The sequence below is a fragment of the Mustelus asterias genome, chromosome 3 (assembly GCF_964213995.1).
Source record: "Mustelus asterias chromosome 3, sMusAst1.hap1.1, whole genome shotgun sequence".
NCBI lineage: Eukaryota > Metazoa > Chordata > Chondrichthyes > Carcharhiniformes > Triakidae > Mustelus > Mustelus asterias.
In genome coordinates this window covers 141,999,863-142,017,588 of record NC_135803.1, presented here as the reverse complement: position 1 = coordinate 142,017,588, position 17,726 = coordinate 141,999,863, and the positions used below count along the sequence as shown (strand labels likewise).

General features: G+C 47.0%; 1 protein-coding gene across 2 annotated transcripts in view; it reads left to right on the top strand.

Moving 5' to 3' along the window:
* The window catches only part of LOC144491665 (calcium/calmodulin-dependent protein kinase type 1-like), a 211,840-nt gene that overhangs the window by 172,685 nt on the left and 21,429 nt on the right, over window positions 1-17,726 (top strand). For both annotated transcript variants that reach the window (XM_078209825.1, XM_078209827.1), the window contains 2 exons: window positions 14,249-14,387; window positions 16,209-16,335. In XM_078209825.1, coding sequence (XP_078065951.1) covers window positions 14,249-14,387; window positions 16,209-16,335 — 266 coding nt within the window. The remainder of the gene's footprint in view (window positions 1-14,248; window positions 14,388-16,208; window positions 16,336-17,726) is intronic.

The window sequence follows — 17,726 nt, the reverse complement described above, 5'->3', positions numbered from 1 at the left end:
GGAAAGAGCGGGAGAGATTCCTGGCCATCCATGTGATTGAAAGACCATCAAGGTCCATAGTGCCAGGTATTAAGATAAAAGGTGCATATTGCCATGGCAACTCGGACTCCCTAAGAGAACAATAAGCCACCACCATGGCCGATTTTCCCTGCCTTTCTATTTTTAGTACTGTCCTGAATTAGTGGTGATTAATCCCCGCAACGCCATTTACCCTGCTCGTTAGCATGGCCCATCAACCTAACCCACGCATCTTTGGACTGTGGGAGGAAACCAGAGCACCCGGAGAAAACCCACGCAGACACGGGGAGAACGTGCAAACTCCACACTCCTCTCCAAACTCCCCACCACTGAAATTCAGTTAAGAATTTAGAATCCAGGACAACTGAAATTGCAATTCTTTTCTCGCTATACCATCGCGAGATAAACGCTCCAGATATGATATACAGATATCATAGTGGCATGTTGGCACAGTGGTTAGCACTGCTGCCTCACAGCACCAGGGACGTGGGTTCAAATCCGGCCTCGGGTCACTGTCTGTGTGGAGTTTGCACATTCTCCCCGTGTCTGCGTGGGTTTCCTCCGGGTGCGCCAGTTTCCTCCCACAGTTCAAAAATGTGCGGATTAGGTTGATTAGCCATGCTAACTTGACCCTTAATGTCAGGGGGATGAGCAGGGTAAATATGTGGGGTTACAGGAATAGGGCCTGGGTGGGATTGTGGTCAGTGCAGACTTGATGGGCCGAATGGCCTCCTTCTGCACTGTAGGGATTCTATGATTCTATCTTTCAAACACCTGTTTACCGGGTTTCTTATTTCATGCATGTTTTTGCCCAGTTTTACTGTTTCAGTTTGCTGTGGACATACTGTGTGGCATTCCCTGGATGTCTGCTGTTGTAGCCGAGGGGTCCTGGAGAGGATCGTCTTCTCACTGCCTGCGGTGCCCCTCTGTTATACAAGTCCCAGAGCTGAGGCTGGGTCTGTGCTCAGTTAGCTGACCTCCGCTGGGGCAGTGGTAGAGGTGCTGGGTCAGGGAGAGAAAAACCACCCCGCAATTCCCCCCCTCCTCCCACGGCCCTCTCCCCAATTCCTATTTGGTGAACACTGCACGTGTGTGAACACTGGCTAGGAGTGGGTCAGACTCCACAGGCTCAGGTTGCTGAAGGCATGAATGGGGGAGGGGATTGCAAAAATGCTTGGGGGTAGTGGGAGAATCTGGAAAATTCCAGTCCTGGGCGGCGCGCCAGTTTCCGGCTGCCTTTCTCCACACTGGGCGTTTTGGAGGAGGCAGGTTCGGCCACTCCCATTAGCAGCCTTGTTGAAAATAGGAGGCTGAGTTGAGACTTTCCAGTTGGCCTTCAGTTTATCAACATGATGACAGAGGGGGCAGATCGACTGCCTGGAGGTGGGCACTCAATGGCACAGGCCAGGACAAGCCCTCCAGACACCTACCTATCAAGACCTTTATAGTGCTTCACCGCCCCCCCGCCCCCCCCCCCACCCCCCCACCCTCCACAGTCATCTGGCTACTGTTTTTGTTTTTTTTGTTAAGAAATGGCTGAGAGCGTACCTTCCTGTGGAATCACCCTCCCAATTACTTACCTTCTACTGCAGCTGGGTGCTTCTCTGAAGCTGGGAGGCCTGTAGTTGACCCTCCAGCTTTGAGAGCCCAGTCTCTTGCCCTTTATTGATCTGGAAACCAACCTCCATACCAACTAAGGCCTCACCCGCTTGAAAAATCTTCATTTTAATCTGTTTCCCGCCTCCACGGTGAAAATTCAGCCCCAGGTGATGTTGCCGTTGGCAAGCCCTCACAGTCTGAGCTGGCACCTGAGCACCGCCATATTGATGAGGTCTAAAATGGCTGCTACATCCCACAGAGACGAGTCGGTGGGAGGGCTTGTCGTCAGATAAGCTGCATGGAAATTTGAAAAAGAACTCAGGAGGGTTTTTTTTAATCTTAAAAAGGTTACACAGAAAGTCCTTGCAGCTAAATTGCCTTTTAATACTCTTGAACGTTGCTAATGCACTAATTCTGCTCTAAGCCTGTCGAGCTGTAATTATCTATATGTCAGCAGCTTTGTGTAGTGATTGGCTGTTAATGTTACACCGAACGGTTTTTGTGTATCGCTTTGGAACACAATGAGGGTCAAAGGGCTCAAACATATATTTTTTTAATTTGTTGTTCAAAAATGTATTTAATTAGGAATCCTGACCTAAACATGACGTGTTGCTCAGTCAATCTGAGGCTGCTGAGAGAATAAATTTGCTCTGTTTGCAGCAGAGTGGTGTTTGATTTGATTTGATTTATTATTGCACATGTACTAGTATACAGTGAAAAGTATTGTTTCCTGCGCGCTATACATTCAAAGCATACCGGTCATAGAGAAGGAAACGAGAGAGTGCAGAATGTAGTGTTACAGTCATAGCTAGGGTGTAGAGAAAGATCAACTCAGTGCAAGGTAGATCCATGCAAAAGTCTGACAGCAGCAGGGAAGAAGCTGTTCTTGAGTCGTTTGGTACGTGACCTCAGACTTTTGTATCTTTTTCCCGAAGGAAGAAGGTGGAAGAGAGAATGTCCGGGATGCGTGGGGTCCTTAATTATGCTGGCTGCAAGTGTAGACAGAGTCAATGGATGGGAGGCTGGTTTGAGTGATGGACTAGGCTACATTCACGATCCTTTGTAGTTTCTCGCGTTCTTGGGCAGAGCAGGAACCATACCAAGCTGTGATGCAACCAGAAAGAATGCTTTATATGGTGCATCTGTAAAAGTTGGTGAGAGTGGTGGTGGACATGTCAAATTTCCTTAGTCTTCTGAGAAAGTAGAGGCGTTGATAGACTTTCTTAACTATTGTGTTGGCATGGGGGGGACCAAGACAGGTCTTGGTGATCTGGACACCTAAAAATCTGAAGCTCTTGACCATTCAGTTTGTGGCAGCAGATATGCATGGTCTCTTTCTGCTGGTCAGTGTTACGGCAACCCTTTCCCATGGACACATTCATCTACCCTCAGATTGCACATAGACTTGGCTGGTTGTTACAGATCCATCTACAGAATACAGCCTGAACGTTTACAGTCATTTACCTTGATGTCCTCGTGCATTGGTCGCTGAAAGTAAGGTACAGCAGGCAGTAAAGAAGGCAAATGGTATGCTGGCGTTCATAGCGAGAGGATTTTAATATAGGGAGAGGAATGCTTTGCAATTGTATAGGGCATTGGTGAGGCCACACCTGGAGTATTTTGTGCAGTTTTGGTGTCCTTATCTGAGGAAGGATGTCCTTGCTATTGAGGGAGTACAGCGAAGGTTTACCAGACTGACTCCTGGGATGGCAGGACTGTCATATGAAGAGGGATTAATTCAGTTAGGATTGTATTCATTGGAGTTTAGAAGATAAAATTCTAACAGGGTTAGACAGGTGGATTTAGAGAGAATGTTCCTGAGGGTGGGAGGGTCCAGAACTAGGGGTCATAGTTTGAGGATAAGGGATAAACCTTTTAGGACTGAGGTGAGGAGAAATTTCTTCACCCAGAGAGTAGTGAATGTGTGGAATTCACTACCACAGAATGTAGTTGAGGCCAAAATGTTGTGTGATTTCAAGAAGGAATTAGATATAGCTCTTAGGGCTAAAGGGATCAGGGGATTTGGGGGGGAAGGGGGAAACAGGATATTGAACTCGATGATCAGCCATGTTAGAGTGTAACCGGTGACAACGTTGTATAGGTTGTAATGTGACCAATGGGAACAAAATGTAAGGGTCAGCTGACCCAGTAAACCATGGATCCAATTACAGAGTGATGTAATAGTCAGCTGACCAGCTGATTCACTATAAATAAGAAACCATGTAAAATTGTAGAGAGCTTGGAGTGGCTCAGAGCGAGGCCCCAAGTTTGGAGTAATGATGTTTCTTTATTAAACCCTTTCTTTGATTTATAAATTGGAGTAAGTTTTGTTGTATTTTCGTATTTTTGAAGAGTTCCTTCTGAGGAGACAAGCCATGATCAAAATGAATGGCAGAGCAGGCTGGAGGGGCCGAATGGCCTCCTCCTGCTTCTAGTTTCTGTTTTTCTATAACTCAGTGGCTTACTACCCTTTAACTTACCAAATTGTTCTGCTATTGATTGAACATAAGAACGTTCTGCCCCTCGAGCCTTTTCCTTTAACTTCCATCATTGTTGTTGGCTCATGTGACTGTGGTCCACTTTTCTGTCATCCGCCCCACCCCCCTCTCCCCCGCCATGTCAGGCTTGACTCCCTCAGAGATCAAAAGTTGAGCTCAGCCTTGAGTATATTCAATGGCTCAGTGTTAACTGCTGCCTGGGGTAGACCAATCCAGAGATTATCCATTCTCTAAGAGCAAAAAATCCTCCTAATCTCTGCCTTAACTGGGAGATCCCTTATGTTGACGGTGTGCCTCCTAGTTCTAGACACCTCAATGAAGGGAAACATCATCATCTTCCCTGTCAAGCCCACTCAGCATCTTGCATGTTTCGCTAAGATCACCCCCTCATTCTTCTAAACTCTAATGAGTACAGATCCAACCTGCTCAAAGTCTCCTCACAAGATAGCACATTCATCCCAGGAATCCAATGCAGTGAGCCTTCCCTGAACTGCATCCAATGCAAGGATATCCCTCCTTCGATAATAGACTAAAACTGCATGCAATATTCTCGGTGTGCTCTCACCAATGCCCTGCGCAGTTGTAGAAAGACTTCCCTACTTTTCTACTCCATCCCCCTGGCAATAAAGGCCAACATTCAATTTATCTTCCTAATTACTTGCTGTACCTACATGTTAATTCTCTGTGATTCATGTACAGACACTAGAGCCACTCCATACCATAGCATTCTGCAGTGTCCTTCTGTTTACTTCAGTTACAAACAATACAAGCTGAAAAAAAGAGACGTGTTGTCGAAGCTTTTTCTCTCGTACTCGTCAGGACAAACCAATACCAAATTTCAGACAATCATAACAATGTATACCTACAGGAGAAAACGATGTGATTGGTTGGCAGGTTAACTCTGGCCAAGGCATTGCCATGGAGGAAGCAACAGGGAACCATGGGTTCCCCAAGCTCCCGAGTAATTCATAAAAGACACAAGGCTTGAACATATTCCTTTTGTTTGCGGACAACGTGTCCCTGTGGATAAATTATAGCAAGCATAAATGAGCCATATTATGAGCTCAACTGATTAGCAACCAATTTAAGATAAATAAAGATAATGTAATTGTCAGCACACTCAGGATTGTTCAGCAGGTGCTGCCCAGTTGCAGAATCACATCTAACAGTAGACGTTTTGTTTTGGATTTTGCAAGTGCGGGCTGGTGAACTATGATGCTGTCATTCCAAGCGAACCTCTCGCCTTATCTGTTCTTCAGTGATGTTTCCTCCTTTTCAAAGAATAACCTTTTCAGTCCTCTTTAACATCCTGTTATTTAATGTGCAGGTAAATTTAAAGGAATAAGTCCAGGGCCATGTTAATTGCTTGAAAATATAATTTGGTTCCTTCAAGATGTTCAGTGAACCCTTGCAGGAACAGGTTGTCATATTAACAACCGATGAATCATAAAGTTCCTTTTTGTTATCGCACTTGAATACCAACTAAAATAATTAACATCTTCAACACTGAAGAGCTTGAGCAGCGCTTTACAAAATGGTAAAACAAAAAAACTATGGCTGCAATATGGGAAGTGCTGCAAGCTTTTAATTGATCACAACTTCACCCTTCAAGTAACCAGACCAAGTCACAAAGTTCTCTTAAACAATTGTTTTAATTGCAAGCTATAGCAGGGTCCCCGAAAAGTTACAGCTCACAGTTCTGCAGCCAGCCAGAGTGGTGTATTCTTGGAGACATAAGCAATTATAGTTTTCAAAATTGATTACAATTAGCATTTACCAATCACAATTACTTTATGCTTGCTTTATTACAATATATCCAATCATTGTGAAGACTTTAATACATCATTGTATATTTTTTTTTACAAGTTATCATGGTACAGCTCATTCCCCTGTCTGTGGATCAGTCCCTTTCTAGTTTCAGATGTCTGATTTAATGAGCTTTGCCCAGGCTAATGGCCTTGGTGCCTATCTGTGAAGGCTCTTATAAGAAGACCTTTGTTTTTTATTGAGAAGTCTCACAACACCAGGTTAGAGTCCAACAGCTATATTTGGTATCACGATCTTTCAGAGCATTGCTCCTTCATCAGGTGAGTGCCTGATGACGCACTCACCTGATGAAGGAGCAGCGCTCCGAAAGCTCAGGATACCAAATAAACCTGTTGGGTTTTAACCTTGTGTTGTGAGACTTCTTACTGTGCCCACCCCAATTCAACACCAGCATTTCCACATCTTTGTTTTTCATAGCAGCTTATTTGAAACATAGAAACACAGAAACCCTACAGTGCAGAAAGAGGCCATTTGGCCCATCGAGTCTGCACCGACCACAATCCCACCCAGGCCCTACCCCCATATCCCTACATATTTACCCCCTAACCCCTCTAACCTACGCATCTCAGGACACTAAGGGGCAATTTTAGCATGGCCAATCAACCTAACCCGCACATCTTTGGACTGTGAGAGGAAACCAGAGCACCCGGAGAAAACCCACGCAGACACGAGGAGAATGTGCAAACTCCACACAGACAGTGACCCGAGCCGGGAATCGAACCCAGGTCCTTGGAGCTGTGAAGCAGCAGTGCTAACCACTGTGCCACTGTACCGCCCTTGTGTAGAAGGACAAATTCCTGATTTTTGGCTGAGAGGAGTGTTTAAAAATTCAGCCTGATAGCAAAGCAGGAGCGGAAGTTTGGGAATGGACGCCGAACCTTTTCTTATTCCCACCTCCTTTAATTATTACGTGAACATCTGAGATTTTATGAGCTACATGTGAACTAATGGATATAAAATGTTCCTTAAGCTGCTTTCGGAAGGTATGGACAAAGGAGATCCATTCTTACTGAACTTATTCTCATTTATTGTAGATTCATAGAATCCCTGCAGTGCAGGAGGAGGCCATTTGGCCCATCAAGTCTGCACCAAAAGAGCATCTTATCCAAGCCCTATACCCATAACCCCATATGCATACCTTGCTAATCCACCTAACCCACACATCTGTGGACTGGGGAGGAAACCGGAGTGCCCGAGGAAACTCACGCAGACACAGGGAGAACGTGCAGACTCCACACAGACAGTGACTCAAGGCCAGAATTGAACTCAGTCCCTGGCGCTATGAGACAGCAGTGCTAACCACTGTGCCACCATGCCGCCCCTAATGTTACCTCTAAGACAGCATCAGTCCCAACTCATCGACTGCTGAATCCCTCATTTGTTCCGTCGGTACCTCAAAACTCAACTCTTTCAATGCTCTCCCGGCTGCTTCCCCACATTCTACCCTCTGTAAACTTGAGATCATCCAACCGTGTGCTTCCCCTGTCCTAACTCGCATCAAACCCCGTTCTCCTGTCACCCTACACTGGCACCTGTCCGAGCATTGTCTTGATTTTAATGTTCTGAATCTTGTTTCCAAATCGCTCCATGGCCTCATCACTTCCTGTCTCCGTAATCTCCTCTCACCGCACAGTTCTCTGAGATCTCTGCACTCCTCTAATTCAGGCCTCTTGTGCAGCCTTGATTTTATTTTTAATTGCTCCACACCTTCAGTTGCGTTGTCCCCAAGCTCTGGAGTGCAATGCCCACACCTCCCTGTCTATCTACCTCGCTTTCCTCCTTTCAGACACTCCTCGATACCTGCCTCCTTCACCAAGCTTTCGGTGATTTGGCCTGATGGCTCATCATGTGCCTCTGTGTCATGCTTTGTTTAATAATATTCCTATAAAGTCCTCAAGACCAAGCTCATTCACCAAGGAAGATGATAAGAAGTCCCCTTCTTCTGTACTCAATTGCCCCTTCAAAGGTAGCACAGAGGCTAGCACTGCTGCCTCACAGCGCCAGGGAACCGGGTTCGATTCCCGGCTTGAGTCACTGTCTGTGCAGAGTCTGCACGTTCTCCCAGTGTCTACGTGGGTTTCCTCCGAGTGCTCCGGTTTCCTCCTGCAGTCTGAAAGATGTGCTAATTAGGTGCATTGGCCGTGCTAAATTCCCCCTCAGTGTACCCAAGCAGGCGCCGGAATGTGGCGACCAGGGGATTTTCACAGTAACTTCATTGCAGTGTTAATGTAAGCCTACTTGTGACACTAATAAATAAACTTTACTTTCAGTTTCCCCTCTGTCACTAAGAGCGAGAAGTTTATTCCATATGCTGTCCACTCTTTTTCTGTGAAGAAACATTTCTCAACACCTAATTAACTCTTTTTCTGTGCCGTACTGTCAGGATAAGGAGCGATAAAAACTCGAGTGTTACTTATTGTTCATAGTACACTGAAATTAATTCAACACGAAGGTGGAAAGAATAAGATGTACAACGTTTTTATTTTTATGAGTTGAAACTTTCTCCCCAGAACTGAAATACTGGTGCAGTGATTTTAACATTTGTATCTCTGGATGTGCTTCAGTTTGGAACAGTTTGTTTTTACTGTAGTCATTTTTCACACCCTCTGGTATTTTTCTGCCCCAGATGAACAGACAGCTAATGTGAACCTGAGGAACTGTTCACTTGCTGAAGAGGCTCCAGCCTCCAGAGGTGAAGTGAGGTTCATCTGTCTTTGTACAAACTGCACTGGAGGTGGAAGCTTTTTCCTGAATTTGTTCTGAATGAAAGAATCTGTAGAAGCCCTACAGTGCAGAAGGAGGCCATTCGGTCCATCAAACCTGCACCAACTCTCCGACAGAGTATCCCATCCAGGCCCTATTCCTATAACCCCGCATATTTACCCCGCTACACTCCCTCACACAATTTGGGACACTAAGGGGCAACTTAGCATGGCCAATCAACCTAACCTGCACATCTTTAGACTATGGGAGGAAACCGGAGCTCCCAGAGGAAATCCACTAAATGTGTGGGCGACACTGGCAATGCCAGCATTTATTGCCCATCCCTAATTGTCCTGACAAAGTGGAGGTTGACCTTCTCCTTGTGATTTTGGTGTTTCCCCCAATGGGGTTGTGTAGAGAATTCCATAGAGGATAATGAAGGATTGTCGATATTCCCGAGGGCATTTAGAGAGGTCAGCACTGAATGCAGGCCTTGCTAGTGGCACCTGCATCTCATGACAGAATTTAAGAAATGTCCAAGTCGGGCTGCTGTGTGGCTTGGGAGGGAAACTTGGAAGTGTTGGGGCACGGTGGCACAGTGGTTAGCATTGCTGTCTCATAGCTCCAGGGACCCGGGTTCGATTCCCGGCTCGGGTCACTGTCTGTGTGGAATTTGCACATTCTCCCCGTGTCTGTGTGGATTTCCTCCGGGTGCTCCGATTTCCTCCCACAGTCCAAAGATGTGCAGGTTGGGTACATTGGCCAGGTTAAAAATTGCCCCTTAGTGTCCCGGAATGCGCAGGTTAGAGGGATTATAGGAGTAAATAGGTGTGATTATGGGGATAGGGCTTGGGTTGGATTGTTGTCGGTGCAGACCCGATGGGCTGAATGGCCTCTTTCCGCACTGTAGGGATTCTATGATTGCCACAACATTGCTGCTCCAGTGTTTCTTGGTGTTAGAGGTCGCAGTGGTGGGAGAGGCTGTGGAGGTAACCTTGGTGAGTCGTTGCAGTGCTTCCCATTGGGTGTGCGTACTGTGACCACAGTGCAGTAGTGATGGAGGGCATGCATATTGGTTTCAGTAGTTATGTGAACTGCTCTTTGGTTCCACACAACCGCGGACATCCAGGGTTGAGCCTTGAGGCTAACGGAATGGTTCGGAGAGAGTGAGTTGGAGAGCAGTTTGTTACAGAGTCTCTGCCCCTGTTCAGCTTCTCCAAGATGGGGACTCCCAATGTGGGGGAGGGGGGGGTACACTCAGTAACGGGGATACCATTAAAGGTCAAAGGGGGATGGCTGAGCTTTTTTCTAATATAGGATGTTCATTGCCCACAACTTGTGTGCCACAAATATCAACCCTCCCACATTTCACCATCTGTAAGCTGCCTCTTCTGTGACAATTTCGCATCTGTTTGTAACTGCCTCCCTAAACAAAGTGCTTTACCACTTCAGTCCCTTGTCCTGCTTTTAACATTTTGGTCCTTTCTCCCATTTTGCCTGTAACACTCTAAATTAGGGCCGCACGGTGACACAGTGGTCAGCTCTGCTGCCTCACAGGGGCCTGGGTTCAATTCCCTTGGTCACTGTCTGTGTGAAGTCTGCACGTTCTCCCAGTGTCTGCGTGGGTTTCCTCCGGGTGCTTCGGTTTCCTCCCACACTCCAAAGATGTGTGGGTTAGGTTGATTGGCCATGCTAAATTGTCTGGGGGATTAGCAGGGTAAATGCGTGGGGTTACGGGACTAGGGCCTGGGTGGAGGCTTAAGCCTCGGTGGAGGCTTAATAGGCTGAATGGCCTCCTTCTGAACTGTAGGGATTCTATGATTCTGGTCTGAAGTGACTGACAGAATGAGGAATGCTGTAAAAATGCACATTGCCCTCCAGATGGCGCTATGACACTACAGGATGGGCTCTCTCTAAATCTGCCCACTAGGTGGTGCTATGCTTGCATGTATCCAGTTCCAATTCCACATAGAATTGCATCAAATTCTAAATTCACCCAGTTAGTATTCCGCACAAATATCCTTGCACTTTGGCTAGTCTCATTGATATATCCTGTTTTCCTTTCTCCCTCAAATACTCAACTAACTTCCCCCTTAAATGCATCTTTGCTAATTGCCTCTGCCAGGCCTTATAACTGCAAGTCCCATAACCTAACCACTCTCTGGGTAAAGATGTTTCCTCCTGAATTTCAGATTGGATTTATAAGTGAGAGTGACAGCCCTTGACATCAAGGCTGCATTTGACTGAGTGTGGCATCAAGGAGCCCTAGCGAAACTGGAATCAAAGGGCATCAGGGGGCAAACTCTCCGCGGGCTGGAGTCACACCTGGTACATAGGAAGATGGCTGTGGTTGTGGAGGGTCAGTCATCTCAGCTCCAGGACATCTCTGCAGGAGTCCCTCAGGGTAGTGTCCTAGGCCCAACCATCATTGATGAAGCCTGCTTCATCAATGATTCTCCCTCCATCATAAAGTCAGAAGTGGGGATGTTTGCCGATGATTGCACAACGTTCAGCACCATTCGCCACTCCTCAGATGCTGAAGCAGTTCATGTTCAAATGCAACAAGATCTGGACAATATCCAGGCTTGGGCTGACGAGTGGCAAGTAACATTCATGCCACACAAATGCCAGGCAATGACCATCACCAACAAGAGAGACTCTAATCACTGCCCCTTGACATTCAATGGTGTAACCATCACTGAATCCCCCACTGTCAACATCCTTGGGGTTACCATTGACCAGAAACTCAACTGAACTCACCACATAAACACAGTGGCTACAAGAGCAGGTCAGAGGCCAGGAATACTGCGGCGAGTAACTCACCTCCTGACTCCCCAAAGCCTATCCACCATCTACAAGGCACAGGTCAGGAGTGTGATGGAATACTCCCCATTCATCTGGTTGGATGGAGCTCCAACAATACTCAAGAAGTTTTACACCATCCAGGACAACGCAGCCCACTTGATTGGCACCACATTCACAAATATCCACTCCCTCCACCACTGACGCTCAGTAGCAGCAGTGTGTACTATCTACAAGATGCACTGCAGCAATTCACCAAAGATCCTTAGACAGCACCTTCCAAACCCACGACTACTTCCATCTGGAAGGACAAGGGCAGCAGATACATGGGAACACCACCACCTGCAAGTTCCCCTCCAAGCCACTCACCATCCTGACTTGGAAATATATCACTGTTCCTTCACAATCGCTGGGTCAGAATCCTGGAATTCCCTCCCTAACAGCATTCTGGGTCAACCCACATCATATGGACTGCAGCGATTCAAGAAGGCAGCTCACCACCACCTTCTCGAGGGCAATTGGGGATGGGCAATAAATGCTGGCCAGCCAGTGACGCCTATGTCCCACGAATGAATAAGAAAAGAATAGACCCGCAAGTGGAAACATCTGATTGTCATGTTGGCACGGTGGCACAATGGTCAACACTGCTGCCTCACAGCGCCAGGGACTCGGGTTCAATTCCAGCCTTGGGTGATTGTGTGGCGTTTGCACACTCTCCCCGTGTCTGCATGGGTTTCCTCCGGGTTCCTCCCACACTCCAATGATGTGCGGGTTAGGTTGATTGGCCAGTTAAATTGACCCTTAGTGTCAGGGGGAATAGCAAGGTAAATGGGTGGGGTTACGGGAATAGGCCCTGAGTGGAATTGTTGTCAGCGCAGGCCTGTTGGGCTGAATGACCTCCTTCTTCACTGTTGGGATTCTATGATTTCCTCTCGGCTGTACATTTACTGAGATTGGAGGTAAATTCAGGAAGATCTGTGTTGCTAGATTGCCCAGACTGGAGGAGATGCTCTATCCTGTAGTTCCTTGTCTCTCGTATTGTGCCATACCCTTCCTCACTCTGAGGTCTCATGGTACAATTCATCAATCCCCGAGGGTCTAGTTATTTGTTTCACCAGCAATCGTATTGCCAGATTATCACTGGAAACCTGCTAGTTGGGACCTTCCCTGCTACAGAAGCATCCATCGTCACGATTCCAATGATAATGAAATCCAAAGGAACAAGTCACTGTTAACCTCCTGTAGGCAGAGAGCCAGGCAGTGATGTGTGTGCTGCTATAAATACTTTAAATTCTACTTTCAATAGAAATGGATTCAGATCTGCAAACCACAGTGTAGTAAACCCTCTGAATCATAGAATCCCTACAGTGCAGAAGGAGGCCATCTGGAGCATCAAGCCTGCACTGACAACACTCCCACCCAGGCCCTATCCCCGTAACCCCACGTATTTTCTCCACTAATCCCTCTGATATTGGTGGACAATTTATCATGGCCAATCCACCTAACCAACACATCTTGGACTGTGGGAGGAAGCCAGAGCACCCGGAGGAAAGCCATGCAGACACGAGGAGAACGTGCAGACTCCGCACAGACAGTGACCCAAGCCGGGAATCGAACCCGGCTCCCTAGCGCTGTGAGGCAGCAGTGCTAACCACTGTGCCACCGTGCCGCCCATTCTGCTCAGAGCTTCACCTGCAGCCAGGAAAGTTTCGCATAAAGAAAGATTTCAGAGGAACTGTCCTGGGATAAAGCCTCACAAAAAATATGTCACAGTGATGACCCTGTCCTTGTAACGGTTGAGTTGCGCTGTAAGCTGCACTGCCCATTTTATATGTGACCGTATGGTCGCCACAATTTCGATCAAACTGGACGGTGGTTGTTTGGAATTGTACTGTTTTTAAAAAAAAGACTTGTACATTCTTCTCCGTTTGAAGTTGGGTGCTGTATGAAGAGAACATTTTGATCTTAACACTGAAGTGGCAATGAGTGCAAGTCTCTCACTGTTCGTGGCAGTGCTGGAAGGCAGCCGAATTAACAGCGTCACACAGAAAGACTGCTACGCTTATTTTTCCTGCAATGTATTTGGACAGCACCCAAGGGGAGATGATGGTGTCGTGTTAATGTCACTGGACAGGGGTTCAAATCCCCCCACTGAATTTAAATTCAGTGCATAAAATCGAGAATTGAATGCTAATCTCTGTAATGGTGACCATGGGTGGGATTTTCCACCCATTTCTCCCGCCCCTCCTGCGGCAGGTTTTCCAGCAGCATGGGCAGCTTGCCATTGGCTGTCGCCATGGGTTCTTCCAGTCCTGCCGATGTCTATGCCGTTTTCTGTGGTTCGCCCATTCTAGTTGCTTCGGCGATCCCGCCAGTGGGAAGGATGGGGAAAATCCACCACCTGATTGTCATAAAACCCATCTGGTTCACTAATGTCCTTTGGGGAAGGAAATCTGCCGTCCTCACCTGGTCTGGCCTACACGTGACTCCAGAGCCACCAGCAATGTGGTTGACTCTTAACTGTCTTCGGAAATGGCCTAGCAAAGGACTCAGTTTAAGGACAATTAGGGCAACAAATGCTGGGCCCAGCCAGCAACTCCCACACCCCATAAAAGAAAAAGGAACTAATTCCAAATCTACCTGGCGACACTTCCTGGTGAAGGTAAATCCCTCAAGTTATTCCTTGTTCTGATAACCCTGAACGTGGGCCTTGTCCACATCAGTGCCTCATGGAGTGATAAATGGAGGCCTAAATCGTGCATCGTGCCACTATCACTGTGTTCCCTTTCTGTCTTTCCCAGTGTGTCAGGTGGTGAGCTGTTTGACCGGATAGTGGACAAGGGCTTCTACACGGAGAAAGATGCCAGCATGTTGATTCAGCAGATCCTGGATGCTGTCACCTACCTGCATGAACTGGGCATTGTACACAGAGACCTGAAGGTACATGTGCGCCGAGACAGTAATCGCCAAATGTTCCACTTCCATTGAACCGATACAGTGATTTTATTTTTCCCATTCAGTGTACTCCCATATAGCTGTAGACGTTGGTTTAATTTATTATTGTCACATGTATTGGGATACAGTGCTAAGTATTGTTTCTTGTCTGCTATTCTGACAAAACATACCGTTCATTGAGTACATAGCAGAAAAGAAAAGGAGAGGGTGCAGAATATAGTATTGCAGTCACAGCTAGGGTGTAGGGAAAGATCAGCTTAATATATGATAGGTCCATTCAAAAGTCTGATAAGAAGTCTCACCACACCAGGTTTAAGTCCAACAGGTTTATTTGGAATCACGAGCTTTCGGAGCACTGCTCCTTCATCACCTGATGAAGGAACAGCGCTCCAAAAGCTTGTGATTTCAAATAAACTTGTTGGACTTTAACCTGGTGTTGTGAGACTTCTTATTGTGCCCACCCCAGTCCAACGCCGGCATCTCCATCAGAAGCACAGTGGTTAGCATTGCTGCTTCACAGCTCCAGGGACCTGGGTTCGATTCCCGGCTTGGGTCACTGTCTGTGTGGAGTTTGCACATTCTCCTCGTGTCTGCGTGGGTTTCCTCCAGGTGCTCCGGTTTCCTCCCACAGTCCAAACATGTGCAGGTTAGGTTGATTGGCTATGCTAAAAATTGCCCTTAGTGTCCTGAGATGTGTAGGTTAGAGGGATTAGTGGGAAATATGTAGGGATATGGGGGTAGGGCCTGGGTGGGATTGTGGTCGGTGCAGACTCGATGGGCCGAATGGCCTCTTTCTGTACTGTAGGGTTTCTATGATTTCTATGAAGTCTGACAGCAACAGGGAAGAAGCTGTTCTCGAGTCGGTTGGCACGTGATCTCAGACTTTGTACCTTTTACCTGACGGAAGAAGGTGGAAGACCGTATGTCCGGTGTGCATGGGCTCCTTGATTATGGTGGCTGCTTTTCCAAGGCAGCGGGAAGGTTAGACGGAGTCAATGGATGGAAGGCTGGTTTGTTTGATGGACTGGGCTACATTCATAGAGCCATAGAATCCTACGGTGCAGAAGGAGGCCATTTGGTCCATCGAATCTGCACCGACCACAATCCCATCCAGATCCTATCCCCATAATCACATGCATTTACCCTAGCTAACTCCCTGACACTAAGGGGCAATTTAGCATGGTCAATCCACTTGACCCGCACATCTTTGGCAGGGGAGGAAACCGGAGCACCTGGAAGAAACGCACGCAGACACGGGGAGAACGTGCAGGCTCCCTATAGACAGTGACCCAAACCGGGAATCAAACCTGGGTCCCTGGCGCTGTGAGGCAGCAGTGCTAACCACTGTGCCACCGTGCCGCATGACCCTTTGTAGTTTCCTGTGGTGTTGGTCAGAGCAGGAGCCATATCAAGCTGTATATAGTATAGGTACACACAGCACAAAAATGCATGTAGGTGTCCAGATGCACATAAAGACTTGGGTTTAAATAGGACGTTTCACAATTTCCGAGCATTGCAAAGCACAAGACACATAATTAAGGACCCCACGCATCCCGGACATTCTCTCTTCCACCTTCTTCAGTCGGGGAAAAAGATATAAAAGTCTGGGATCACGTACCAACCGACTCAAGAACAGCTTCTTCCCTGCTGCCGTCAGATTTTTGAATGGACCTGCCATATAAAGCCAACAAGGTATTTTTCTGAACTGTGTTACAGCTAATTTATACCAACATGTGCAAACATTCTGCGCTAGCCGACTGGTGTTCCGTGGCTGAATTGAATGTTTTTTTTCTGTGTTTTCTGCAGCCTGAAAATCTGCTGTATTACAGCGTCGATGAAGATTCCAAAATAATGATCAGTGATTTTGGCTTGTCTAAAATCGAGGGGACCGGGAGCGTTATGTCCACAGCGTGCGGTACACCGGGATACGTGGGTGAGTTCACATGTTCACCGCAAATCAGATTGAATGGGCAGCAGAAGTACTGGTGACCATGTCAACATTCCCTTCCCCCAGTGGGGGGAGGCTATTGAATGAAGAGATGAAGGGATGTTTGGAGGGGGCAGGGTGTGTAGCAGCAAGAAGGAAGTGCCCGGTTTGAGTTTAGGATCACTCGGACTGAACGCGGTAAATAAACAACTGGTTTTTAATGAACTGGTTTTCTCTCCAAACTCTCACTTTCGGCAGTAAATGCGGAATTTTGTTTTGTTTATCAGGATGAAAGCTTTAACAAGATTACATGGATGGACAGGGTTGGTGCGCTCAGATTGTAGAATCATAGAATTCTACAGTGCGAAAGAAAGCTATTCGGCCCATCAAGTCTGCACCGTCCACAATCCCACCCAGGCCTATCCCCATAACCTGATGCATTTACCCTAGCTCGTCCCACTGATGCTAAGGGGTAATTTAGCCTCCATAGATGGACTAGTGGGAATGTGGGAATAGTTTCAAGTTTAAGTTTATTTATTAGTGTCACAAGTAGGCTTACATTAACACTGCAATGAAGTTACGGTGAAAATCCTCTAGTCGCCACACTCCGGCGTGTGTTCGGGTACACTGAGGGAGAATTTAGCTTGACCGATGCACCTAGCCAGCATGTCTTTCGGACTGTGGGAGGAAACCGGAGCACCTGGAGGAAACCCACGCAGACATGGGGAGAATGTGCAAACTCTGTACAGACAGTGACCCAAGCTGGGAATCGAACTCCAGTCCCTGGTGTTGTGAGGCAGCAGTGCTAACCACTGTGCCACCGTGTCGCCATAACCAACTGAGGGATAGAGGGAATGGAAGCGTGTGGGAGGAGGACAAGTTTCTTCACAGCAGCAATTTCTGCAGCTCAGAAACATTCCGAAATCATTCAGAAGAGAATTTTATTTGTAATTCACAAAAGGAGCAAATGGAAGAAAACTCTATTAATAAAAGATTTCACCAGGGATCACTGTGTGCGCGGGCATTGAAACATTTGGGATGCAGGGAATTTGTCTGTATCTTGAAGAAGGCAGAGTAGGTTTTCTACTCTCAGTTGCTGTGGTTTTTTGCAGCTTTTTTGATTGTCTTCAGGGGTCAGAGAAGAATTTATCTGAAGATAGATCTCATTTCTTTTCACTTTACTTTCTTTCCTGCTCCATCTTTCGGGAGATTAGGTGGCTCAGTGAAGAGTTGTATTGGTGTGAGGCAACTACAACCAGACCACGGTTACCTTGGGTAGGAACATAGGAAGTGTTTTAACAACACCAGGTTAAAGTCCAATAGGTTTATTTGGTAGCAAATGCCATTAGCTTTCGGAGCCCTGCTCCTTCGTCAGATGGAGTGGATATCCGCTCTCA